Source organism: Anomaloglossus baeobatrachus, chromosome 6, assembly GCF_048569485.1.
Source record: "Anomaloglossus baeobatrachus isolate aAnoBae1 chromosome 6, aAnoBae1.hap1, whole genome shotgun sequence".
NCBI lineage: Eukaryota > Metazoa > Chordata > Amphibia > Anura > Aromobatidae > Anomaloglossus > Anomaloglossus baeobatrachus.
This window is the reverse complement of record NC_134358.1, coordinates 136,044,378-136,072,032: the sequence shown is the minus strand read 5'-3', so window position 1 is coordinate 136,072,032 and position 27,655 is coordinate 136,044,378. Positions and strand designations below refer to the sequence as shown.

Below are 27,655 nucleotides of genomic sequence, written 5' to 3'. Positions count from 1 at the left end.
AGATCTTTGAACCTCCACCATATTTGGCTGTAGGTACTGTGTTTTTTTTTATTAAAGGCCTCATTCTGTTCTCAGCAAACAGTAGAATTATGTTCGTTACCAAAAAGATGTGTTTTGATCTCATCTGTCCACAAGACACTATTCCAGAAGGGTTATGGCTTATTCATGGAAATTTAGGAAAATTGCAGTCTAGCTTTTTTATGTCTCTGTGTCAAAAGTGACGTCCTACTGGGCCTCCTACTATAGTGTTTCATTTCACTCAAATGTCGATGGATAGTTCATGCTGACATTGATGCACCCTGAGCATACAGGACAGCTTGAGTTTCTTTGGAATTTAATTAGGGCTGTTTATCCACCATCTGGGCGATCCTTCATTGCAACCTTTAATCAGTTTTTCTTTGTCATCCACTTCCAGGGAGATTTGCTACAGTGCCATGGCTTGTAAATGTCTTGTGCACCATGGCAAAGGAACATCAATTTCTCTGTAGATGGACTTGTGACCTTGATATTGTTGATATTTTTCAACATTTTGGTTCTCAAGTCCTCAGACAATCTTCTCTCCTCTTTCTGTTCTCCTTGCTTAGTGTAGCACACACAAACAATGCAAAGATTGAATCAACTTCTCCCCTTTTTATCTGGTTGCAGGTGTGATTTTCACATTCCTGCACCTGTTACTTGACACATGTGAGTGTAAATGAGCATCAAATGCTTGAAAAAAGTTGTTTACTCAAAATTTTGGAAAGGAACCAACAATTTTGTCCTGTCAATTTTGCTGGTTTTTTTTGTATGAAATGATGTCCAATTGAGCCTTGTTTTTTCTGTTTTGTTTGTGTTGTTCCATTTCACACACAGAAAGATAACATGTGTATAACAAATCGTGTGTAATTGCAATAATTTTCTGGGAGAAATACTTCATTTTCTGGAACAATTTCAAGGGTGCCAACACCTTCGGCCATGACTGTATATCATTTTACAATTATGCAATATTTCACCCTTTAGTAATAGACCTTTGCTATATACTGCAGCTCTAATCTAAATCAGAGGGGTAGCTCAAAGCTCTTCGATCCCAGCTCAAAATTTGTAATTTCCCTCCCAACCATGTGCAATTGACAGCAGGTGAAATAAGTTAGAACACATCACCAATTTTCTAAGTAAACATATTTCTACAAGTGTACTTGAATTTTTTACCAGATGTCGGTAACAACCTATCCAATCCACTCAGTCAAATAAATAAAACCATAGATGCCCATAATTTGTTACTTGTAAATGAGAAATGACAGAGGGAAAAGGTATTGAACACATGAAGAAAGAGAGGTGCAAAAAGCCATGGATAGTCATGACACCAACTGAAATCTATCAGTAATTAGAAATCAATCCTGCTACTTAATATAATAATAAGAAGTTATTCTGGAAAAAAAATATTTAACACACTTACTAAAATGTATTTGACACTTCGAATAAAGTCTTTGTTAGTGATGACAGCTTTTAGACATCTTTTTTTATGGAGAAACTAGTCACATGCATTAATCAGGTGTGATTTTGGTCCATGCTTCCACACAAACACTCTTTAAATCCTGAAAAGAAAAAGCCTTTTGTGTACATAGAAAATGTCTTGGATTTTTGAGTTCATCTCATGAAAAATGGGAGCAAAAGAAAATGTTGCATTTATATTTTGGTTCAGTGTATAATTCAAGTAAGGATGAATGCGCAAATGTACCAACACATTTGTTATAAAAATCTGATGCCATAAACCAGGATGATAAAAATGAAATAAAGGTGGACATTTAAGTAAGTAAATGATCCCAAACTCACAGCCAAGGAAAGTCTCAACTGGTTTCAGTAGAAGAATATTAACCCCTTCACCCCCGGCCACTAAAACACCCTAATGACCGGGCCATTTTTTGCAATTCTGACCAGTGTCACTTTGACAGGTTATAACTCTGGAACGCTTCAACGGATCCTGGCGATTCTGACATTGTTTTTTCGTGACATATTGTACTTCATGTCAGTGGTAAATTTAGGCCGATACTTTTTGCGTTTATTTGTGAAAATTTAGGAAATTGTGCGAAAATTTGGAAAATTTCACAATTTTCAAACTTTGAAAATTTATGCCCATAAATCTGAGAGATATGTCACACAAAATAGTTACTAAATAACATTTCCCACTTGTCAACTTTACATCAGCGCAATTTTCTAAAGAAATTTTTTTTTCGTTAGGAAGTTAGAAGGGGTCAAAGTTCATCAGCAATTTCTAATTTTTCCAACAACATTTACAAAATATTTTTTTTAGGGACCACATCACATTTGAAGTGACTTTGAGAGGCCAAGGTGACAGAAAATACCCAAAAGTGACCCCATTCTAAAAACTGCACCCCTCACACTGCTCAAAACCACATCCAAGAAGTTTATTAACCCTTTAGGTGCGTCACAGGAACCAAAGAAATGTGGAAGGAAAAAATGAAAATTTGACTTTTTAACACAAAAATGTTACTTTAGCCATAAAATTTTCATTTTTACAAGGGAGAAAAGAGAAAGTGCACCCTACAATTTATTGTGCATTTTCTCCTGAGTACGCTGATACCCCATATGGGGTAAAAATCAATTGTTTGGGCGCACGGCAGAGGTCGAAAGGCAAGGAGCGCAATTTGAATTTTTGAACACAAAATTAGCTGCACTCATTAGCGGACGCCATGTCGGGTTTGAAGACCCCCTGAGGTGCCTAAACAATGGAGCTCCCCCACAAGTGACCCCATTTTGGAAACAAGAGCCCTCATATATTTTTTCTAGATGTTTGATGAGCACTTTGAACACCTGGGGGCTTCACAGAAGTTTATAACGTTGAGCCGTGAAAAGAAAAAAAAACATTTTTACCACAAAACTGTTGCTTCAACTAGGTAGCTTTTTTTTCACAAGGGTATCGGGAAAAAATGCAACATAAAATGTATTGTCCATTTTCTCCTGAGTACACAGATACTTCATATGTGGTGGAAATCAAATGTTTGGACACACGGCAGTGCTCGGAAGGCAAGGAGCGCCATTTGAATGCAAAATTAGCTGCACTCATTAGCGGACGCCATGTCAGGTTTGAAGACCCCCTGAGGTGCCTAAACAATGGAGCTCCCCCACAAGTGACCCCATTTTGGAAACTAGAGCCCTCAAATAATTTTTCTAGATGTTTGGTGAGCACTTTGAACACCTGGGGGCTTCACAGAAGTTTATAACGTTGAGCCGTGAAAAGAAAAAAAAAATTTTTTACCACAAAACTGTTGCTTCAACTAGGTAGCTTTTTTTTCACAAGGGTATCAGGAAAAAATGCAATATAAAACGTATTGTCCATTTTCTCCTGAGTACACAGATACCTCACATGTGGTGGAAAGTAATTGTTGGGCGCATGGCGGGGCTCAGAAGAGAAGGGCACCATTTGACAGCAAAATTGATTGGAATCATTAGCGGACGCCATGTCACGTTTTTAGACCCCCCCCAATGGTGCCTAAACAGTGGAGCTCCCTCACAAATTACCCCATTTTGGAACTAGACCCCTCAAGGAATTTATCTAGATGTTTAGTGAGCCCCTTGTACCCCCAGGGGCTCCACTGAAAGTTGATAACGTTGAACCGTGAAAATTATTTATTTTTTTTAAAAAAAAAATTTAAAATTTCTGCAGCAACAAGGTAGCTTTTTTTTTTCTTTTTACAACGGTATCAGGAAAAAATGCACCATAAAACGTATTGTGCAATTTTTCCCGAGTACGCAGATACCTCACATGTGGTGGAAATCAATTGTTTGGGCGCATGGCGGGGCTCAGAAGACAAGGAACGCCATTTGACTTTTCAAACACACAGACGCGGTGCACTGATCGGCCGCTGCAGGAGGCACGGTCGGATGAGATACAAAAAGCGCTGGGGATACGGAAAAAAAAAAGTCACGCCAAAAATTGAGCAGGGATGTTGATCCGCGCTCAGCGGGACGCACGGACAGATGCAATACTTTTTTTTCCGTATCCCCGACGCTTTTTGTATTGCATCAGTCCGTGCGTCCCGCTGAGCGCTGATCAGGGATGCACATAACGGATCGGCATCCCTGCTCAATTTTTGGCGTGACTTTTTTTCCGTATCCCCGATGCTTTTTGTCACGCCAAAAATTGAGCAGGGATGCCGATCCGTTATGTGCATCCCTGATCAGCGCTCGGCGGGACGCATGGACAGATGCGATACAAAAAGCGTCGGGAATACGGGAAAAAAAGTCCCGCCGAAAACTGACCACGGATGCAGATACGTTATCTGCATCCCTGATCAGCGCTCGGCGGGACGCACGGACGCATGAGGTGTAAAAATGGAAAGGGGATAGAGGAAAAAAAAAAAAAAATTATACTCACAGTACCCAGAGGATTAGCAGGAGGAACAGAAGGCAAGGAACAGCTTTACAGCAGCAGCCAGCAGGCAGGAAGTTGGACAGCTTAGCAGAAGACCCAGGAAGAAGGACCCAGCGATGGAGGCAGATGTGATCGGCCGGTGAAGACAGGTAAGAGGATGTCGGGGGGACAGCAGAGGGGGACGGGGACAGCAGAGGGGGACGGGGACAGCAGAGGGGGACGGGGACAGCAGAGGGGGACAGCAGAGGGGGACAGCAGAGGGGGAGGGGGACAGCAGAGGGGGATGGGGACAGCAGAGGGGGACAGCAGAGGGGGAGGGGGAGAGCAGAGGGGGAGAGCAGAGGAGGGAAGATACTGGAGGAGCTGCAGAATAGAGATCACGGGGGAGGCCGGCAGACTGGGATGTCGGGGGGCAGACCGGGATGTCTGGGGGCAGACCGGGATGTCTGGGGGCAGATCGGGATGTCTGGGGGCAGATCGGGATGTCTGGGGGCAGATCGGGATGTCGGGGGGGCAGATCGGGATGTCGGGGGGGGCAGATCGGGATGTCGGAGGGCAGATCGGGATGTGGGGGGGTAGATCGGGATGTCGGGGGGGCAGATCGGGATGGCGGGGGGCAGATCTCAGGGGGGCACGGGCAGGGGCCATTACGGGAGCGCGCAGGAGCAAATCACAAGAGCGCGCAGGGGCTGCAAGGGAGCAGGGGAGGAGGGATACCGGAGGAGCTGCAGAATAGAGATGGCGGGGGGCAGATCGGGATGTCAGGGGGGCAGATCGGGATGTCGGGGGGCAGATCGGGATGTCGGGGGGGCAGATCGGGATGTCGGGGGGGGGCAGATCGCAGGGGGGCACGAGCAGGGGCCATTACGGAAGCGCGCAGGGGCTGCAAGGTGAGCACAATACTCACCGCTCCCGCTCCTGCTCCGTGACGTGACCGCAGCGGCAGCAGCAGCGGTGGCGTGGTACCACTAGTACCAGCCAGTGCTGCACGCTGCAGACATGTTGGGGGAGGGTCCCCAGACCAGCACAGGCCTGGGGAGGGCGGCCACCGGCAGATCAGACCGCCCCACTGCACACTGATTGGAGCGATTGCGCGTCATAGCACGATCGCTCCAATCAGTGCTGCGGGGGGGGCCACGGTGTCTGCTTGCTTCCAGCCAATGATTGGAGCTGCTGCAGCCCCGGTCCTAGCTGGATTTTACAAGATCACACTATTTTTGGCATTTTTTTTTGCCGAAAACAGCGTGATCAATGTGATTGGCGGTTCCGATTTGAACAGCCAATCACATCGATCGCCTATGGGGGGTGGCGATGCCACCCCCCCTGGGGTCAAGCAAAGGTCTCCTGCTGTAAGAAACAGCAGGGGACATCATTTGAAAGCCGTTGCTATGGCCACGGCAATCAAATGAAGTTTAGGCAGTAAAATTACGTCCCTGGTCGTTAAGTCCCGTTAAAATAGGACGTAATTTTACTGCCCGCGGTCGTGAAGGGGTTAAGTTGGTAGAATGGTTGAGCCAATCCTCTGACCTGAATCCAATAGAAACTTTATGGAAGGAACTAAAGCTCAGAGTTCATAGAAGGAGCTCACAGGACCTTCAGGATTTGAAGTGTGTTACATAGTTACATAGGCAGAAAAAAGACCTAGGTCCATCTAGTTCAACCTTCCTACACCAATCATATGTTTTGTCACTAAATAATTTATTAGTCACAGTGCTATGTGGAAATCATTCAGCTCTTTTTTTTAAACCTGTTCTAGTGTCAGTCATTACTACCTCTTGCGGTAGAGCATTCCACAGTCTGACTGCTCTAACTGTAAAGAACCTTTTCCTAATTGCCTTTCTTCTACTCGCAGTGAGTGCCTCCTTGTCTTTAGCATTGTGTTTTGGAAGGAATAAGTCAGTCCTTCGTATTGACCACATATGTATTTATACAGATACATGAGATCTCCACTGAGACGTCTTTTTTTCTAAGCTAAACAAATCAAACTTTTTCAATCTTTCATCATCTGGGAGGCCTTCTATTCCTTGCAATAATCTAGTTCCCTGCCTTTGCACTTTATGTGGAATAATGGGCCAAAATCACACCAGAGCAGTGCATGCAACTAGTTTCTCCCTAATGGAAACATCTTGAAGCTGTCCTCAACAACAAAGCCTTATGTGTGAAGTATTAAAGGGAACCTGTCACCACTTTTTTTTTGCTAGAAGCTGCGGCCGCCACCATCAGGCTCTTATATACAGCATTCTAACATGCTGTATATAAGAGCCCAGGCCAGGGGGTATAACATAAAAAACACTTTATAATACTTACCTAACGGTCAAGCGGTAGGCCTTATGGGCGTCTCCGTTGTCCGGTGCCAGCACCGCATATTTTGGCCATCTTTGTGCTCTTTCTTCTTTAGCCGCTGTGTATGACAGGTCCAACGTCATACACACTCGCCAGCATTCTGGTCCTGAGCAGGACCGGCGAGTGTGTATGACGTAGCCGCGTCATGTACCCAAGCTTCAGAAAGAGGACAAAGATGGCCGAAAGAGGAGGCGCCGGCACCAGACAATGGAGACGCCCATAAGGCCCACCGCGCGACCCTTAGGTAAATATTATAAAGTATTTTTTATGTTATACCCCCGGCCTGGGCTCTTATATACAGCATGTTAGAATGCTGTATATAAGAGCCCGGTGGTGAGGGACGCCGCTTATAGGCCAAAAAAGTGGTGACAGGTTCCCTATAAATAAATTTGAGTGTGTTCAATACTTTTTCCCTGTGTCATTTCTCATTATTGCAGTAAGTGGCAGGATTTTTTTCTAATTACTGATAGATTTCATGAATAGCTTTTAGCACCTCTATTTCGTCATATGTTCAATTCTTTTTCCTTGTGTCATTTCTCATTATTCCACATCATTAAATTTATGGACATCTATGGTTTGATTTTTTTTGTGTGAATTGGATGGGTTGTTATTGAAATCTGGTTAGAAGGTCATGTCAATATTGGCAACACCTTTAGAAATATATTGGATGGGTTGTTACTGACAGCTGGTGAGAAATTCATGTCAATACCAGTAACACCTTTGGAAATATATTTGCATAGAAAAATTGTGACGTGCTCAATACCTATTTCAACCGATGTATAATACCATCTTTGTATGTGTCTTTTGGACCCCATCAGGCACCAGGTCCAGGTGTAACTGCTAGCTCCACACTCTCCAAACCTACTGATTACAAATCTAATGATAGGAGGGCAATCGTTTTTAGATTATTTTTACAAATTAAATATTTTGTGCTGTAAGAAAAGGAGAAATAAAGCCATTATGTGTTAGAAGTTAATTCAGTCATTGAAGGAAGCTTCCACATACATCCATGGATGGAGTAAGAATGAGCATTTAAACATGTTATAGAGGCAACGTGACGCAAATGAGAAATAAAATCTGTGAAAAATACAAATCCCCTGATTAGTGTTTCACAGCCATCACTAAACTACAGGAGGACAAATTGATGTTTTATTGAAAGCTCCAAAGAGATAGTGGCTTGATGATTCAGCCCTAATGATAATGTAAAGTGTTGGGAATTCTCAGCTCATTATCATCTTATTATTCATTTGGAGAGCTAACTGATGATTAACTTCATCCATTTTGTTTGCAGGAAGAGAAAATCCAGTGGAAGGCATTGAAGGTAAGAAATATAGCACCCAGATATGATAATTATACAGGAGGAATTAGCATATGTAAAGTCAAACTGAAGTAGAGAATAAAAAATACACATCAATGCAAAGCCGACGTATAACGAGTTGGAGCACATGAGCAAGAATATGTTCTGGAAAATACAGTATTTTTTATGAAGGTTTATACTCTGCTTTACGAAGACCTATCACTACAATGGACTCCTTGTTTTTAATCAGGAGTTCGGTATACGGGGTAAAGTCTCAGATTGTGGAGAGTGACATGCCTGAAATGCTTGTGTAAGGAGACCTAAAGGCAATGTAGTTCCCCTCAGTGAAATTAAATATGCAGATTGCCTCTTCAGAGAGAAAAAGGACAGGAACTCTAGTATTGGAATTAGCAATCCTACAAGTCAATATTCATTTTGCCACATGACATAAGTTAAAAGCCAAGTCAGACTTTCTATTCACAGACACGTGCATCGGGGTGTTGCTCATTCTCAATGCAAAGCAAGACATCTGATTTGTCTGTATGAAATATATAAAAAGAAATCTGTGACTGACGTTTCTTAGATTTCAGGGTTAAAACCTACACACACATACACTATGCATAGCTATGCTCCCACAGTTTCACAAGACCTGCTTCTGTGGCAAACCACGTTTCCAACACATTTTCCATATGTGACATTTAAATCTGCAATTTTCCCTATTAACGACAATCAGGAAAAAGTGCTACATGTTCAGTGCTCAAAGGCCACATCTAGCGCCTCCAATAAATCATCACCAAAGGCCCCGTCCCACGCAACGACTTATCTAATGGTATATCGCCGGGGTCACGGATTTCGTGACGCACATCCAGCATCGTTAGCGATGTCGTTGCGTGTGACACCAACGAGCGACTGTTAACGATGGAAAATACTCACCAAATCGTCCATGACACGTCGTTCATTGTCAAAAAATCGTTTATTGTTGAGGACGCAGGTTGTTCGTCATTCCCGAGGCAGCACACATCACTCCGTGTGACACCCCGGGAACGACGAACAACAGCTTACCTGTGGCCGCCGACAATGAGGAAGGAAGGAGGTGGGCGGAATGTTACGGCCACTCATCTCCGCCTCTCCGCTTCTATTTGGTGTCCGCTTAGTGACGCCACTGTGACGCCACACGAACCGCCCCCCTTAGAAAGGAGGCGGTTCGCCGGCCACAGCGACGTCGCTAAGCAGGTAAGTCCATGTGACGGCTCCGAACGATATTGTGCGCCATGGGCAGCGTTTTTCCCATGACGCACAAACGACGGGGGCGGGTATGCTCGCTAGCGATATCTCTAGCAATATCGCTGCGTGTGACGGGGCCTCAAGTTTGTCGAGCGGTTTGTCCGGGACAATGACACAACTTGTCAATAGCATTTATGCAGCAAAAAACAGCAATATCTTGTTAAACTGTTTTTATTGTTTTTTTAGGGAAGGGTAAACATAGCAATATCCACATGATGTTGCCACTGCATATTTGCTGTAAAATTTTAGCTGCAGAAATTTCTCAGCATTTACTGTATGTCCTGTGTAGATGTGTGGCGCCCTGGACAAGCCAGGGGCCAAAGAGAACAACACCACAACACCCCACACTCCCAGCAGGCACATCAAGGTCAGACACAAAACCCTTGTTGCCCTCCTCCAGGGGCTGATGATCACACCAGGGGGTGGACCAGGCGGTTGGCCCCACCCACCGAGGAGTTCACAGTCCTGGAGGTGGGAAAACCAGGCAGATAGAGTTTGGAGTTTGAAGTGAGAGGAGAAAAGTGATAGCTAAGCAGCCTGAAGTTGGTCCGGGTGTGTGGCCCGGACAAGACAGCAAGGTTGGCAGACGGTGGTGACCGTCTGCAGGAGTGGCCGATTGGAGTCTACCGTAAGGACCGTGGACGGGCGGTGGCCCGGCGGTACCGGACCGGTACGCAAAGAGAAGCCAGCACCAGTGGCAGGGGCTTTTCGGAGCCCGGCAAGGCTAGGAGTCGTGAATTTGCCGAATCCGTTAGTGAAGGGGACCTCCTGAGTTTCCAAACAGTCAAGTCCCGACAGAAGGCAACAGTCCAACCTAGTGAGGGGGACACCGCCACCGCCAAGGCAACCGTTTCCCAGGGCCAGCGCCTGCGGACAAAAGGGGCTCCTCCGGCCCATATCCAAGCCGGGGAGCGGGTTACCGGTGGGAACCCATTGGAACCGTACAGACAGCGTAGGTGCAGGGAAAAGACTGCCACCGCTAACCTGCCGGGAGCAACAACACCGCAGTCGTCCGAGGGACCCGTCCATCCAGCCGCTTGTTTTACCGTGAACTGTGTCCTCATCATTGGGCTGAGTGAGTACCACCATGCCGTGCGGCACAGCGCTGCCCCTGCGACCCTGCACCTCATCAGGCCCCGCAACCCGCCTGTCATCCATCCCTACCCCATCACCGGGCCCCGAGACAACCAACCCCCTACCCACGGAGGGGAGAATTAACAACAAAGCTGCTCCCTGTCACCGCTCCCGGGATCCCCGTCCACAGCAGCGGTGGTGTCACCAAAATCACCACAACCGTGGGTGGCGTCACGGACAATATCCCTAAAACCAAACCAACCCCCCCTTTTCACTCACGGGCGAGGAGCGCCGCTCGAGTCCCCGGAATCCGGCCCATCGCTCGAGCCACCGAGCAGCCAGCAGCAGCCGGACCCGAGCAGTGGGAGAGTGCAGCGTCCCCTCCTCCGCCCGCGACAGATGTAGCATTGAATGTTAAAGGTAACCTATCAGGTCTCTTATGCCATCCAAGCCAGCAGCATTTAGATTTGCATGTTAAAATTCCCTTCCTAGCAAGTTGTAACATCATTCTCTAAAATCAATATAAAAAAAGCGCATTTATTACCTTCATTTTTCATATACAAATTAGGGCCTTGACTAGTAGAAGGGGTGTAGTTTCCCCAGATTAGTCAACGCTCTTTCCATGTCATCACACCACTGTGGGCATGATGAGATGATTTACATGAGCCGGCGTCATTACGGCTCTTTATAATCTTGTGCAAGCGTGTGACTCATGTCAGTATCATCAGTGTGCCTCTCAAGCCAGGTGTACACATTCCTGCTTCACAAAGGCACACTGTTCATGATCAGAAAACAGGTTCTGCACTTCTGATCATTCGCAGTGTGCCTTTCTGAAATTGGGACGCGTGCACCCGGCTTGAGAGGCACACTGATGGTACAGACATGAGTCGCGCACATGCACAAGATTTCCAGGAGCTGCAATGACTTTGTATCATGGAAATTATGTCATCATGCCCACGGGCACATGATAATATGAAAAAAGGGCTGACTAGTCTGGGGAAACAATGCCCCTTTGACTAGTCAAAGCATATGAAAAATGAAGATAATAAATGTATTTTTAAACATCGATTTTAGAGGATGATGTTACACAGGGCTGGATAGGAAGGGAATTTTGACGTGCAAATGTGAATGCTGATGGCTTGGATTGCATAAGGGACCTGACAGGTTTCCTTTAAGAAACTATTTCTGCATAGGGGTAGTCTATAGTACAGGATATAGAAAATTACATTTAGAGTTTAGGGAACATATTTGTTAACATTCACTTAAAATTTACTCATAGACAACTTCTTTAAAATTCAAAAATATATTCAAAAACAGCATTTTTTGAGGCAAATGCTACATAAAGACATTTAAAGGTGATCATGAGGTGAAATTACCTCTAAAAATAACCTAATAATTTACAACATGGCTGACATCCCCTTTCAATGTAATTCATTGTTCAGATGATTACATTTAATGGCTGCTATGTTTCATTACTTAGCTGGAAAGACTGAATTATCTTATATATTCTTTAAATGCTTATTGTTAGCACAACTCATAAATTAACATTATTACTTAATTAGTAAATTCAACGTAATTAATTTAATTAGGCACGTGCTATTTTCATTTGCTTTTTACTACGGGCATGTTGTAGCACTTTGCTATATAGATTTTTTTCTGGGTCACTCGTCTTCCTTTGTTCGTGGTTGGATATAAATTTCTTATATTATGAAGTCTATTATTTTTAAATCATATTTAATTTGATTGTTTGAATGTTTATAATTTGTTCTATTAATCAGTACAACAAATTAATGTGAGTTAATTGAATTATAAATATCTCATTCCCAATACTATTTTTAATTGATTAAAACATACAATACAACATTTTTCCAGCAAATTCATGACTGCGAACAGATCAGGCCACAAAAACCCAATAATCACTTGGAACAAAACACAACTATTATCTTATTTTCTGATCACTAGATGCTTTCTCATCTCATATACTACATATTGTTTGGGTCAGATATCAATTGTTATAGTGGAAAATATGGAATGTCTGATTCCATCCACTCTATTCTAGATTCAGAAAGAACCAGAATCCTGTAAGCCTGCTTTACACGTTACAATTACACATGCGATCTCGTATGCGATTTCACCCACCCCCATCGTATGTGCGGCACGCTCAATTTGTTGCCCGTGTCGCACAAACAATTAAATCCCGTCACACGTATTTACCTTCCATACGACCTCGATGTGGGCGGCGAACAACCACTTCCTGGAGTGGGAGGGACGTTCGGCGTCACAGCGACGTCACACGGCAGCCAACCAATAGAAGCAGAGGGGCAGAGATGAGCGGGACGTAAACATCCCGCCCATCTCCTTCCTTCCGCATTGCAGGCGGGACGCTGGTAAGATGTATTCATCGTTCCCGGGTGTCACACACTGCGATGTGTGCTGCCTTGGGAACATTGAACAACCGGACATTCAATTTTTAGTAATTGATCGACGTGTATGTGATCAACGGTTTTTCGTTCAATCGCAATCGCACGTAGGTTTCACACACTACAACATCACGAACAATGCCGGATGTGCATCACTTACGACGTGACCCCACCAAGACATCGTTAGATATATTGTAGCGTGTAAAGCACACTTTAGGCGTCCAGATTTACACATTTTAGAAACAAGAAAAAGCAAGAGGCCTCCAGCCATCCCGAAAATCAGGGTTCTGAAGAATTCTGGCTGAATGTAGGAGAGGTTGATCATGCGAACTATCACTCCATTCTACTGGGGGCATCAAAAACTAGCAAAGTTCAGCCTTCGGAAATCTCTGGAACTCCCATTAAGAGTGATTGAAGCGGTATTGCACATGATTGACCACTGCTCCATTCAGCCAGGGCTCTTCAAAGCTCTGGTTTTTGGGATTGTTGGGGGCCAATGCAGCTGTACCTGCAGCAATCATAAACTTATCTCCGATCTTGTGGATAGGGAATAACTTTCAACCTTGAAATTACCCCTTTCAGACTTTTTTTTTTTTATAATTCTTTCATTATACTTAACCTGCCCTTTTGAACCTTTTAAAATCTGTCCAAGGTAAAAAACAACACTGGTTTATTTATTAAATCAGGGGCGGCCATATCATTGGTGCAACCTGTCCAGCCGACTAAGGGCCTAAGAGGTAAGGGGGCCCATTTCTCCCTCCAAAGGTGGTGGAATTGTAGATTTTGATGATTTAGTGGACTGCAAAAGTCGCATTTACTGTTTTTGCACAGGAGCCCTTTGCCATCTCTGTCTGCTAGTGTATAAAAGCTTTATCTACAGAAACCAAGTAGAATAGATCTGTTGATCCAAAAACAGAAGAAAATGGTGCAATCCAGAACTAAAACAATATTTAACAATATTTATTTAACTTTTTAACTTGACATATTAAAAATCCTTTTTTTTTTTTTTAGAAAGGTCAGTCAATATCCATCCAGGGAAGCAAATTATTTTTAACATAGAAACCCTATCCCAAGAAAAAAATAAACTTTTAATATGTTTTGTAAAAATGCTACAACATTAATGACACATCAACAATGAATATACAAACAATTAGGGACAGCCGGCGGAGAGCCATTTTGTTTGTAGGGTGCTGACCTCTGCAGTCAGGTAGTGCCGAGGAGGGAGGAAAATTGTAGGGTATTATCATCCGCCTGCTGCTCTGTGTACTTGTTATTATTATTTTTTGTATATTCTGTGGTGATGTGTCATTAATGTTGTGGAATTGTTAGGAAATATATTAAAATTTAAGTTTTATTCTTGGATAGGGTTTCTATGTTAAAAATATTAAAAATTCATCAATCATAGATGATTAAGAGCATGTAAAGCCTCGAAACGCGTAAGATGGACCTTTTCCACATTATCTTTATGGATTTTTAATATGTCAAGTTAAATAAATGTTGTTTTAGTCCTGGATTGCACCATTTTCTTTTGTTTTTGGAGTCTCATTACCTGTTGACCAGACAAATGGGGCTTTTGGAGACCTGAGTTTACCTGAACAAGCCTGCTATCCACGGCATTTTTTTCTTTTGCTGCATATCTATGGATCAATGCGTTGTCATATAACTGTCAGCAGCTCTATGACAGGCGATTCCCGTGAAAATCATAAATCAGATTTCAATGTTGAAGAGTCATTAAGAACCAGATATGTTCGTGGCCAGGTTCTCCAGGGCATAACTTCAAAAACCCCTGGCCCTATAGATTATTCGGGACTTTAAGCCCACATCATTTATCTTCTATACACTACTGAGCCCTCATAGTACCATAGTACCAAGTAGCAATATAATATTGCCCCCCAGCCCTCATAGTAGTGGCGCACAGCTTTCCTAGGTCAGCTACTGTTATATTAAAATATAATGTGTCCACATGAATTTCTCAAAAATAGTTCTATACAGCAATGTTGTTTCCATGTATCATAGCTGCCTACCATATTGATAAATTATATTTTTGTTTTATTCCCTTGTAAATAAATTTGTTTTCTATTTTCTATTTTCAAACTTTTGTTCAGTTTCCAGAATTTTCATTACCTTCTCTGGGGGGCAAGAAGGAAGTGGGGAAGAGGGGCACAGGGTGGGCAAGATAATTATTTATAGTGGAATGTGTACCTGTCCTGTGACGTCACTCTGGCCGGCGATCTGCCTTCTTTCTAAGGAGGCGGGTCGTGCGGCGTCACAGCGACGTCACACGGCAGGCGTCCAATAGAAGTGGAGGGGCGGAGATGAGTGGGACATAACTAGAGATGAGCGAACCGGTCCCGGTTCGGCTCGAGGTCGGCTCGCCGAACGGGGGTCCCGTTCGAGTTCGGTTCGTCGAACGTTCGACGAACCGAACTCGAACGTATAGGCTAGAATGGGAGGCAATCACAAACACATAAAAATGCATGATAAATGTACACAAACAGTTAATAAACATTGCCATAACACTTACCGGTCCTCGCGATCCCTTCTGCACTCTGTCTCCTGCCGCTATTCCATCCGATGATCGCTGAATCCTCCCGTGACCGGCACTGCCAGCAGAGATGCAGGACCTGTCGTGACGTCAGAATAGCCATGTGACCAGTCACGTGGCTATTATCTCATTGGCTACAGACTGGTCACATGACTATGACACGTCATGTAGGACCTGCGAGTGCATCTCTCCGGTACACGGTGCACATATGTGTATCGCCGTGTACCGGCGACATGCTCTAGCACACGGTCGACTCCCCGTTCCGTTAGGGACCGGCTGTCACAGCCGGTCATTAACGGAGATCACCGTTGCCATAGCAACGCAGTTAGCGGTGATGTCACCGCTAACCGCGGCTCCGAGAGCACCGTTGCTATGGTAACGCGTCTGTCAGCGTTACCGCTGTTACCGCTGACAGCCAGCACTGATCACTCACGGAGTGAAGGCTGCACGATTGTAGTGAGCATTGTAGTGAGGATGGAGGTTCCCCAGCCCCAAGTGATGAGCTGGTGAACCTTATCCTCACTACAATCGTCACTACTACTACACTAGTGAGGATTGTAGTGAGCATTGTAGTGAGGATGGAGGTTCCCCAGCCCCAAGTGATGAGCTGGTGAACCTTATCCTCACTACAATCGTCACTACTACTACACTAGTGAGGATTGTAGTGAGCATTGTAGTGAGGATGGAGGTTCCCCAGCCCCAAGTGATGAGCTGGTGAATCTCATCCTCACTACAATCGTCACTACTACTACACTAGTGAGGATTGTAGTGAGCATTGTAGTGAGGATGGAGGTTCCCCAGCCCCAAGTGATGAGCTGGTGAATCTCATCCTCACTACAATCGTCACTACTACTACACTAGTGAGGATTGTAGTGAGCATTGTAGTGAGGATGGAGGTTCCCCAGCCCCAAGTCATGAGCTGGTGAATCTCATCCTCACTACAATCGTCACTACTACTACACTAGAAAGAAAGAAGACAGAAGAGCAGGATCGTGGAGGGCTGACAGGGGGTAATAAAGATGGAGTCTCTAATGTGTCTGTGTATTTATTTCTATTAAAGTATTTTTTCTCTGTGTGGTGTTTTTTTTAACCCTTTATTGGAGATTCTTAATGGCCGGGTCAAACGTGCCTGACATTAAGAATCTCTGGCTTAATACTGGCTAGTAAAACAAAGCCAGTATTAACTCATGATTACCCAACAAGCCACCCGGCTCCAGGGCTGTTGGAAGAGTTGGATACAGCGCCAGATGATGGCGCTTCTATGAGAGCGCCATTTTCTGGGGCGGCTGCGGACTGAAATCCGCAGTAGAGGGGCCCAGAAACCTCGGGCTAACCTGTGCTGCAGATTCCAATCCCCAGCTGCCTAGTTGTACCCGGCTGGACACAAAAATGGGGCGAAGCCCACGTCATTTGTTTTTTAATTATTTCATGAAATAAGTGAAATAATTAAAAAAAAACGGGCTTCCCTATATTTTTGGTTCCCAGCCGGGTACAAATAGGCAACTGGGGGTTGGAGGCAGCCCGTGGCTGCCTGCTGTACCTGGCTAGCATACAAAAATATGGCGAAGCTCACGTCCTTTTTTTTGTAGTTTTTTGGCAAAAAAAATAAAAAATGCTTCCCTGGATTTTCCATTGCCAGTGAAGGTAACACCAAGCAGTGGGGGTTAGCCGCCAGTAGCTGCTTGGATTACCCTTAGCTAGCAATACAAAAAATGCAGCGGGAGCCCATATATATTTTTTTTAATTATTTATTTAAATAACTAAAAATAAAATGGGCTTCCCTGTATTTTGATTGCTAGACATCACAGTGCTGTAAAAATAAATCTTTAAAAAAATGACGTAGCGCTCCGCGGTATTTTTGATTCTCAGCGCAGATAAAGCAGACAGCTATGGGTTGCCACCCCCATCTGCCTGCCGTTACCTTGGTTGGCAATCAAAATACAGGGAAGCCCATTAATTTTTTCTATTTAAAAAATGGTTAAAAAAAAAAATGACGTTGGGTCCCCCCATTTTTGATAGCCAGCTAGGGTAAAGCAGACGGCTGTAGCCTGAAAACCACAGCTGGCAGCTTTACCGTGGTTGGGGATCCAATGTGGAGGTCCCCTCAGGCTCTTTTTTATAATTATTTTATAAATATTAATAATTACACAATAAAAGTAGGGTCCCCCCCAAATTGGATCACCAGCCAAGGTAAAGCGGACAGCTGTGGTCTGGTATTCTCAGGGTGGGAAGGTCCATAGTTATTGGGCCTTCACAGCCTAAAAATAGCAGGCCGCAGGCACCCCAGACGTGGCGCATCCACTAGATGCGCCAATCCTGGCGCTTCACCCCAGCTCATCCCGTGCCCTGGTGCAGTGGCAAACGGGGTAATAAATCGGGTTGATACTAGCTGTAAAGTCACCTGAGATCAAGCCCAGCAGTTTGTGATGTCATGGCATCTATTAGATACCCAACATCATAAACTGTCAGTACTAACAAAAAAAAAAAAATCGACAAAAGAAATTTATTTGAAAAAACAGTCCCCAAAACATTTCCTCTTTCACCAATTTATTGTAAGAAAAAAAATAAAGGGGTCCCACGACGACTCTGGACCGTCTAGAATATGGGGGGGAGACACTCAGGGAACGTATCCCCCATTTTCTAGGAGTGCAGACCCTTCATGTGAGGAGTGTGGGTGCAATGAATCTGCACTCACTCTCCCCGGGTCCACAGCAGCAGAGTCCATGTCGTAATGGTTGCTACCAAAGCTGCAATGCCCTGCTCATGAGGTAAGGGCATGCCTAATCAGGAGAACTACTGTAGAGGAAGCTCTGCTCACTGGTATATAGGTGCTCAGAGGTAATAATAGATAAAATTAGTGAGTAACCTCGGCACTCTAAATCTCCCAGACTAAGTCAGTAAGTCACAACGGATAGTAATGCAAAATCACTCTTTATTGGTCCGTATTAAGAAAATTTTTTTTTCATAAGCATATATGTTTTTGTCCAAAACAAGTTACAAATGACGTTTCAGCCTGAGCCTTCGTCAGATTGGACTTATCTGCATGTAATCATGAAAAATGACAATAATCAGTATCACATATGAGTGAGAGAACAATAACATAAACTCGAACAATGTAGAGGTACAATTGGGATGCAGCAAAAAAATTGCAACACAGCAAGAAATGAAACACATGATACAAATGTCATAATACAGTACAAGGACAATATAGTAATGACAAATATGGGGTCAGAGTAGGCTTAGACAGCTCTGGTACGAAAGAGATGTCAATCATAAAGTAACATGTGCAGTAGGTGTAGAGCTACAGTATGCATGGCAGAGCTAATGGGTAGACCGACCATAGAAAAAGAATGGAGAAAAAGTGGAGAAAAAGTGGAGAAAAAAGTGGAGAAAAAGTGGAGAAAAAGTGGAGAATAAGTGGAGAATAAGTGGAAAAAAAGTGGAGAATAAGTGGAGAAAAAGTGGAGAATAAGTGGAGTAAAAATGGAGAAAAAGTGGAGAAAAAGTGGAGAATAAGTGGAGAAAAAGTGGAGAATAAGTGGAGAAAAAGTGGAGAAAAAGTGGAGAAAAAGTGGAGAAAAAGTGGAGAAAAAGTGGAGAAAAAAATGGAGAAAAAGTGGAGAATAAGTGGAGAATAAGTGGAGAAAAAGTGGAGAAAAAGTGGAGAAAAAGTGGAGAATAAGTGGACAAAAAAATGGAGAAAAAGTGGAGAATAAGTGGAGAAAAAGTGGAGAATAAGTGGAGAAAAAGTGGAGAAAAAGTGGAGAAAAAAAGGAGAAAAAGTGGAGAATAAGTGGAGAAAAAGTGGAGAAAAAGTGGAGAAAAAAAGGAGAAAAAGTGGAGAAAAAGTAGAGAAAAAAATGGAGAAAAAGTGGAGTAAAAATGGAGAAAAAGTGGAGAAAAAATGGAGAAAAAAATGGATAAAAAGTGGAGAAAAAGTGGAGAAAAAGTGGAGAAAAAGTGGAGAAAAAGTGGAGAAAAAATGGATAAAAAGTGGAGAAAAAGTGGGGAATAAGTGGAGAAAAAATGGAGAAAAAGTGGAGAAAAAATGGAGAAAAAGTGGAGAAAAAAGTGGAGAAAAAGTGGAGAAAAAGTGGAGAAAAAGTGGAGAAAAAGTGGAGAAAAAGTAGAGAAAAAAATGGAGAAAAAAATGGAGAAAAAAAATGTAGAAAAAGTGGAGAAAAAGTGGAGAAAAAGTAGAGAAAAAAATGGAGAAAAAGTGGAGAAAAAGTGGAGTAAAAATGGAGAAAAAGTGGAGAAAAAAATGGATAAAAAGTGGAGAAAAAGTGGAGAAAAAGTGGAGAAAAAATGGATAAAAAGTGGAGAAAAAGTGAAGAAAAAGTGGAGAAAAAATGGAGAAAAAATGGAGAAAAAAAATGTAGAAAAAGTGGAGAAAAAAAGTGGAGAAAAAGTGGAGCACCCTTTGGTGCCTTTCACGTGGCACTAAGGGGTGCTTAGCTTTGTATTTAGCCAAAAAAATGAAAAAAAAATGACGTAGGGTTCCCCCTAGTTTTGTAGCCAGCTAGGGTAAAGCAGACGGCTGCAGCCTGCAGACCACAGCTGGCAACCTCACCTTGGCTGGTAATCCAAAACTGAGGGCACCCCACGCTGTTATTTTAAATTAAATAAATAATTAAAAAAAAAAACATGTAGGGGTCCCCCAAAATTGGATCACCAGCCAAGGTAAAGCAGACAGCTGGGGCCTGATATTCTCAGACTAGGGAGGTCCATGGTTATTGGACTCTCCCCAGCCTAAAAATAGCAGGCCGCAGCCGCCCCAGAAGTGGCGCATCCATTAGATGCGCCAATCCTGGTGCTTCGCCCCAGCTCATCCCGTGCCCTGGTGCGGTGGCAAACGGGGTAATATATGGGGTTAATACCAGGTGTGTAATGTCACCTGGCATCAAGCCCTGGGGTTGGTGAGGTCAGGCGTCTATCAGATACCCGACATCACCAACCCAGTCAGTAATAAAAAAAATAGACGACAAACACATTTTTATTTGAAAAAACACTCCCCAAAACATTCCCTCTTTAACCAATTTATTAGAATGAAAAACAAATCCAGGTCTGGTGTAATCCAAGGGGTTGCCATGACGATCCACACTGTCCCAGTCAATGAAGAGCAGGATGTTCCCCATTGGCTGGGAGAGCAATGCAGTGACCTGAGCTAACATCAATGGGTCAGCCCAGGTCACTGCAGGGCATGACAAGTGCTGCTGTCAGCGAGGTACATTACCTGCGCTGATCTCCAGCACACTGACAGCACCTGTCACTGAGTTCAATGACCGCCGCCTTCACAGCCAAGAATCGCGAGAGGCCCGTGACGTCACCGCTAGTCAGTCTCGGGTCGGAAGCGAGAGAAGGTGATGTGACAAGCGGCGACCATGGAGGACAGTGACAGCGCTGAGGTCGGGATGGCGGGACTTCATCACCGCAGGCAGGGCCGGCTCCAGGTTTTTGTGGGCCCCGGGCGGAAGAGTCTCAGTGGGTCCCATACACACGCAGACACACACATACACAGATACATACACGTACATATACATATTTAAAGACAAACTCACAAAAATACATATAAACAGACAAATCTATACAGTCATATACACTGACATACATAGATACACATCATACATGCATACATACAGAGACACACACTGCTATGCTGCATACATACATACAGACACACACATACTGCTCTGCATGCATACATACATATAGACAGACACACACACACTGCTCTGCTACATACATACATATAGACAGACACACACATACTGCTCTGCTGCATACATACAGACACACACACACACTGCTCTGCTGCATACATACATACAGACAGACACGCATACTGCTCTGCTGCATACATACATACAGACACACACACACACTGCTCTGCTGCATACATACATACAGACACGCATACTGCTCTGCTGCATACATACATGCATACATACATACAGACAGACACGCATACTGCTCTTCTGCATACATACAGACAGACACGCATACTGCTCTGCATGCATACATACAGACACGCATACTGCTCTGCTGCATACATACATGCATACATATAGACACGCATACTGCTCTGCTGCATACATACATGCATACATACAGACACGCATACTGCTCTGCTGCATACATACATGCATACATACAGACACGCATACTGCTCTGCTGCATACATACATGCATACATACAGACACGCATACTGCTCTGCTGCATATATACATGCATACATACAGACACGCATACTGCTCTGCTGCATATATACATACATACATAGACACGCATACTGCTCTGCTGCATATATACATACATACAGACATGCATACTGCTCTGCTGCATATATACATACATACATACAGACACATATACTGCTCTGCTGCATACATACATGCATACATACAGACACGCATACTGCTCTGCTGCATACATGCATACATACAGACACGCATATTGCTCTGCTGCATACATACATACATACATACAGACACGCACACTGCTCTGCTGCATATATACATACATACACGCATACTGCTCTGCTGCATATATACATACATACACGCATACTGTTCTGCTGCATATATACATACATACATACAGACACGCATACTGCTCTGCTGCATATATACATACATACATACAGACACGTATACTGCTCTGCTGCATACATACATGCATACATACAGACACACGCATATTGCTCTGCTGCATATATATATACAGACAGACACGCATACTAATCTGCTACATATATACATACATACAGACACGTATACTGCTCTGCTGCATACATACATGCATACATACATACAGACACGCATATTGCTCTGCTGCATATATATATACATACATACAGACATGCATACTACTTTGCTACATATATACATACATACATACAGACACGCATACTGCTCTGCTGCATATATACATACATACAGACACGCATACTGCTCTGCTGCATATATACATACATACAGACACGCATACTGCTCTGCTGCATATATACATACATACATACAGACACGCATACTGCTCTGCTGCATACATACATACATATAGACACGCATACTGCTCTGCTGCATACATACATACATATAGACACGCATACTGCTCTGCTGCATATATACATACATACATACAGACACGCATACTGCTCTGCTGCATACATACATACATACATATAGACACGCATACTGCTCTGCTGCATATATACATACATACATACAGACACGCATACTGCTCTGCTGCATATATACATACATACATACAGACACGCATACTGCTCTGCTGCATACATACATACATATAGACACGCATACTGCTCTGCTGCATATATACATACATACATACAGACACGCATACTGTTCTGCTGCATATATACAAACATACATACAGACACGTATACTGCTCTGCTGCATACATACATGCATACATACAGACAGACACGCATATTGCTCTGCTGCATATATATATACAGACAGACACGCATACTACTCTGCTACATATATACATACATACAGACACGTATACTGCTCTGCTGCATACATACATGCATACATACATACAGACACGCATATTGCTCTGCTGCATATATATATACATACATACAGACATGCATACTACTTTGCTACATATATACATACATACATACAGACACGCATACTGCTCTGCTGCATATATACATACATACAGACACGCATACTGCTCTGCTGCATATATACGTACATACAGACACGTATACTGCTCTGCTGCATACATACATGCATACATACATACAGACACGCATATTGCTCTGCTGCATATATATATACATACATACAGACATGCATACTACTTTGCTACATATATACATACATACATACAGACACGCATACTGCTCTGCTGCATATATACATACATACAGACACGCATACTGCTCTGCTGCATATATACATACATACACGCATACTGCTCTGCTGCATATATACATACATACAGACACGCATACTGCTCTGCTGCATATATACATACATACAGACACGCATACTGCTCTGCTGCATATATACATACATACAGACACGCATACTGCTCTGCTGCATATATACATACATACAGACACGCATACTGCTCTGCTGCATATATACATACATACAGACACGCATACTGCTCTGCTGCATATATACATACATATAGACACGCATACTGCTCTGCTGCATATATACATACATACATACAGACACGCATACTGCTCTGCTGCATATATACATACATACATACAGACACGCATACTGCTCTGCTGCATACATACATACATATAGACACGCATACTGCTCTGCTGCATATATACATACATACATACAGACACGCATACTGCTTTGCTGCATATATACATACATACATACAGACACGTATACTGCTCTGCTGCATATATACATGCATACATACAGACAGACACGCATATTGCTCTCCTGCATATATATATACAGACAGACACGCATACTACTCTGCTACATATATACATACATACAGACACGTATACTGCTCTGCTGCATACATACATGCATACATACATACAGACACGCATATTGCTCTGCTGCATATATATATACATACATACAGACACGCATACTGCACTGCTGCATACATACATGCATACATACAGACATGCATACTACTTTGCTACATATATACATACATACATAGACACGCATACTGCTCTGCTGCATATATACATACATACAGACACGCATACTGCTCTGCTGCATATATACATACATACATATAGACACGCATACTGCTCTGCTGCATATATACATACATACAGACACGCATACTGCTCTGCTGCATATATACATACATACATACAGACACGCATACTGCTCTGCTGCATATATACATACATACATACAGACACGCATACTGCTCTGCTGCATACATACATACATATAGACACGCATACTGCTCTGCTGCATATATATATACATACATACAGACACGCATACTGCTCTGCTGCATATATACATACATACATACAGACACGCATACTGGTCTGCTGCATATATACATACATATAGACACGCATACTGCTCTGCTGCATATATATATACATACATACAGACACGCATACTGCTCTGCTGCATACATACATACATATAGACACGCATACTGCTCTGCTGCATATATACATACATACATAGACACGCATACTGCTCTGCTGCATATATACATACATACAGACACGCATACTGCTCTGCTGCATATATACATACATACAGACACGCATACTGCTCTGCTGCATATATACATACATACATACAGACACGCATACTGCTCTGCTGCATACATACATACATATAGACACGCATACTGCTCTGCTGCATATATACATACATACATACAGACACGCATACTGCTCTGCTGCATACATACATACATATAGACACGCATACTGCTCTGCTGCATGCATACATACAAACACACACCTTGCTCTGTGGGGCCCACACACGCGGCTCCGGGGGTCACACACACGGCTCTGCGGGGCCCACACACGCACGGGGGGACAGGGAGGGGCGGGGAGGGAGTGATGTCCCATATACTGATCAGGTCACGGTGCAGATGGGGCCCACACAGCGCCGGAGGGAAGCGATGTGCTGGGGGTCGCTGGCTGGCACTGTGACTCCTTCATCTGTGCGACCAAGCAGGACGCCGGGCGGTAGCTCCGCCCACAGATGATGCTCAATGCAGGAGAACACAGTGGCCTTAAAGGGCCGGCAGCCACAGTTTCCAGTGCCAAGGACTGCTGCCCCCGGGCCGACCGCAGGTAAGCCGAGCGGGACCATGTGTGTGTGTGTGTGTGTGTGTGTGTGTGTGTGTGTGTATGTATGTATGTGTACATGCCGCGGGCAGGAGGGGGCGGAGCGAGCTGAGCGGGAAAGTGTGGGCTTCCTGCACGTAACTAAGATAAACATCGGGTTACTAACCAAAGCGTTTTGCTTGGATACCCGATGTTTATCTTGGTTACCAGCTTCTGGCAGGCTGCCAGCGATGGCTCCTGCACACTCTAGCTGTAAAAAGCCCTGCTTTTTGCTGCTAGAACCGTTCTCGAACGTATCTAGAACTATCGAGCTTTTGCAAAAAGCTCGAGTTCTAGTTCGATCTCGAACAGCCCCCAAAATCACTCGAGCCCCGAACTGGAGAACCTCGAACCACGAACCGCGCTCAACTCTAGACATAACATCCAGCCCACCTCTTCCTTCCACATTGCCAGTGGAGGCAGGTAAGGAGATGTTCCTCGCTCCTGCGGTGTCACACACGAGGAACAACATCGTTAATTAGAAGAGAACGATTTTTTGTTTTAGGATGACCTCTCTGCGGCAAACGATTTTGGCCGCTTTTGCGATCGTTTTAGGTCGCACAAAAGTGTCACACACTGCGATATCATTAATGACGCCTGATGTGCGTCACTGACGATGTGACACTGACGACGTGACCCCGACGATAAATCATTAATGATATCGTAGCGTGTAAAGCCCCCTTAAGAGTTAACATGCAGTTTACAGGCAGCTATCTCTTATCTCAAAATTTGCTTTTGTTTACCTGCAATGTTAGTTTAAGCCTCTTAGCTTAATCATTAGTGGGTCTGAGCAACACATGAGCTGTAGTCTGACTCTGCCCCCACTGTCTTCTGTATCTCTCTCTCTCTTGTTGCAGATAGTGTTATAACTGTTGTGAGTGATGCTGTGAAAAAAACAAATCAATCGCATCAGTCACAAAACGGATTGTAACTGATTGAAAAAGATGGAAGTTTGAAAGCAGCCTAAACTGAAAGCCTGGTGTGGGCAAGAACAGCTCTCCCAGCACTGCTACATACAAAAAATAAAATCTTTCACTGTGTCAGAACGGTTGCAGTCACTAATCTAAGTGATACATCGTTAGATTCAGAATCTCTTTATCCACATCATGCTGCTCTTAGATGAAGTAGCAAACACCTGCTGACAGATTCACTTTAAGTATCTGCTGCAGATATTTCTACATATAAAATTGTCTCTTGCCAAGGAAAAAACACTGCATAGTAAACATGTTTGTTTCCTATTGGACTAAATGAAAAACGCAGAAAGAATTGGCATGCTGTAGATATGAAACTGCTTAAAAGCTTCAAGGAAAAAAAAACCCAGCACCATGATTTCAAAAATCTCATTCACTTTGCTGTTTTTTAAAAATGCTTGGGAAATGTGGCAAAAATGCTACATGGGAAGATTCCCTTCTAAGAAACACACTGTGAAGAAATCAGAGGGATCAGGGTGCTCCCCTAGGTAATATTTTTTGAGATGTGGAGTTTAGCTAAGCGAATAAAGCATCTTTACCTTATGCGCTATGCAAGCATAGCATTATAGAACTGTGGCCGCTCCTTGGGAACATATAGTAGGTCCGAGATGAGTAGAATTAATAAAAAAAATATGGTGCTGTCCATAGAAAATTAAATAAGACATGAATCCAAAGAAAATCCTTGTACTGGATCGAAAATGCGTTTGTTCCTATTCCCTCTTTTTGTGTTTTCACCACTGTCTTTTACTATGGGTTTAGAAAACCTTTAATAAATCTAGTGGTTTTATTCCATTCTCCCTGGACAGAGCCATAGAACTCCATTTTTCTTATCCATTCCAGTATTCTTATAAAACCATTCATTTATGTGTCCATTACACTGTAAGTATACCCTGCTCTACAACCCTAGTAAATTCAGAAACTGAACAGAAATAAATAACAATAGAGCAGAATGGCAATATTATTAATAGATAATGAGAAATGGACACAGCAGACATCTTGATTTATATAATCTTTGTATTTTCTAAGGATACTTTCATGAGATAAAATACCTGATTTTCTACTTGGAAGAGTCTTAGTAAATCATTATGCTTCATTATATTTCACCACTATAGAACATAATACAATGACATACTCTAATCTATGGAATCAAGTGCACATATGATGGCTCCACATCTGTGGATGAACTGAATTTGTAAGAAAGGTTGATCTGAAGGAAAAAAAAAATATTTGAGTAGAGCCTTTCTATAAGATTACCAATAGAAAATGTATGGGTCCTTCAGTCTTTTATAGCCATTTTTACTTACACTTATTCCCACACAACCATGCATAAACATTGACGCAGTTGATTCTCCTGATTTGTTCTTCTTCAGTGAAGGGGATCCTACTTTTTATCCGGGACATATTATAAAAGATGCAGAAAATTTACTAGTTGAGGTGTAACCCTGTTCTGACAGAGTAAATAACAAAATGTAGATTTGATCTATTTTTAAATGAACATGTACAATACAACAGA

The 27,655-nt window shown here is 43.2% G+C and overlaps 1 protein-coding gene across 1 annotated transcript in view; it reads left to right on the top strand.

Moving 5' to 3' along the window:
• Positions 1–27,655, top strand: part of RP1 (RP1 axonemal microtubule associated) — a 752,859-nt gene that overhangs the window by 343,300 nt on the left and 381,904 nt on the right. Inside the window, exon 30 of the mRNA XM_075316343.1 lies at positions 8,007–8,036. Coding sequence (XP_075172458.1) covers positions 8,007–8,036 — 30 coding nt within the window. The remainder of the gene's footprint in view (positions 1–8,006; positions 8,037–27,655) is intronic.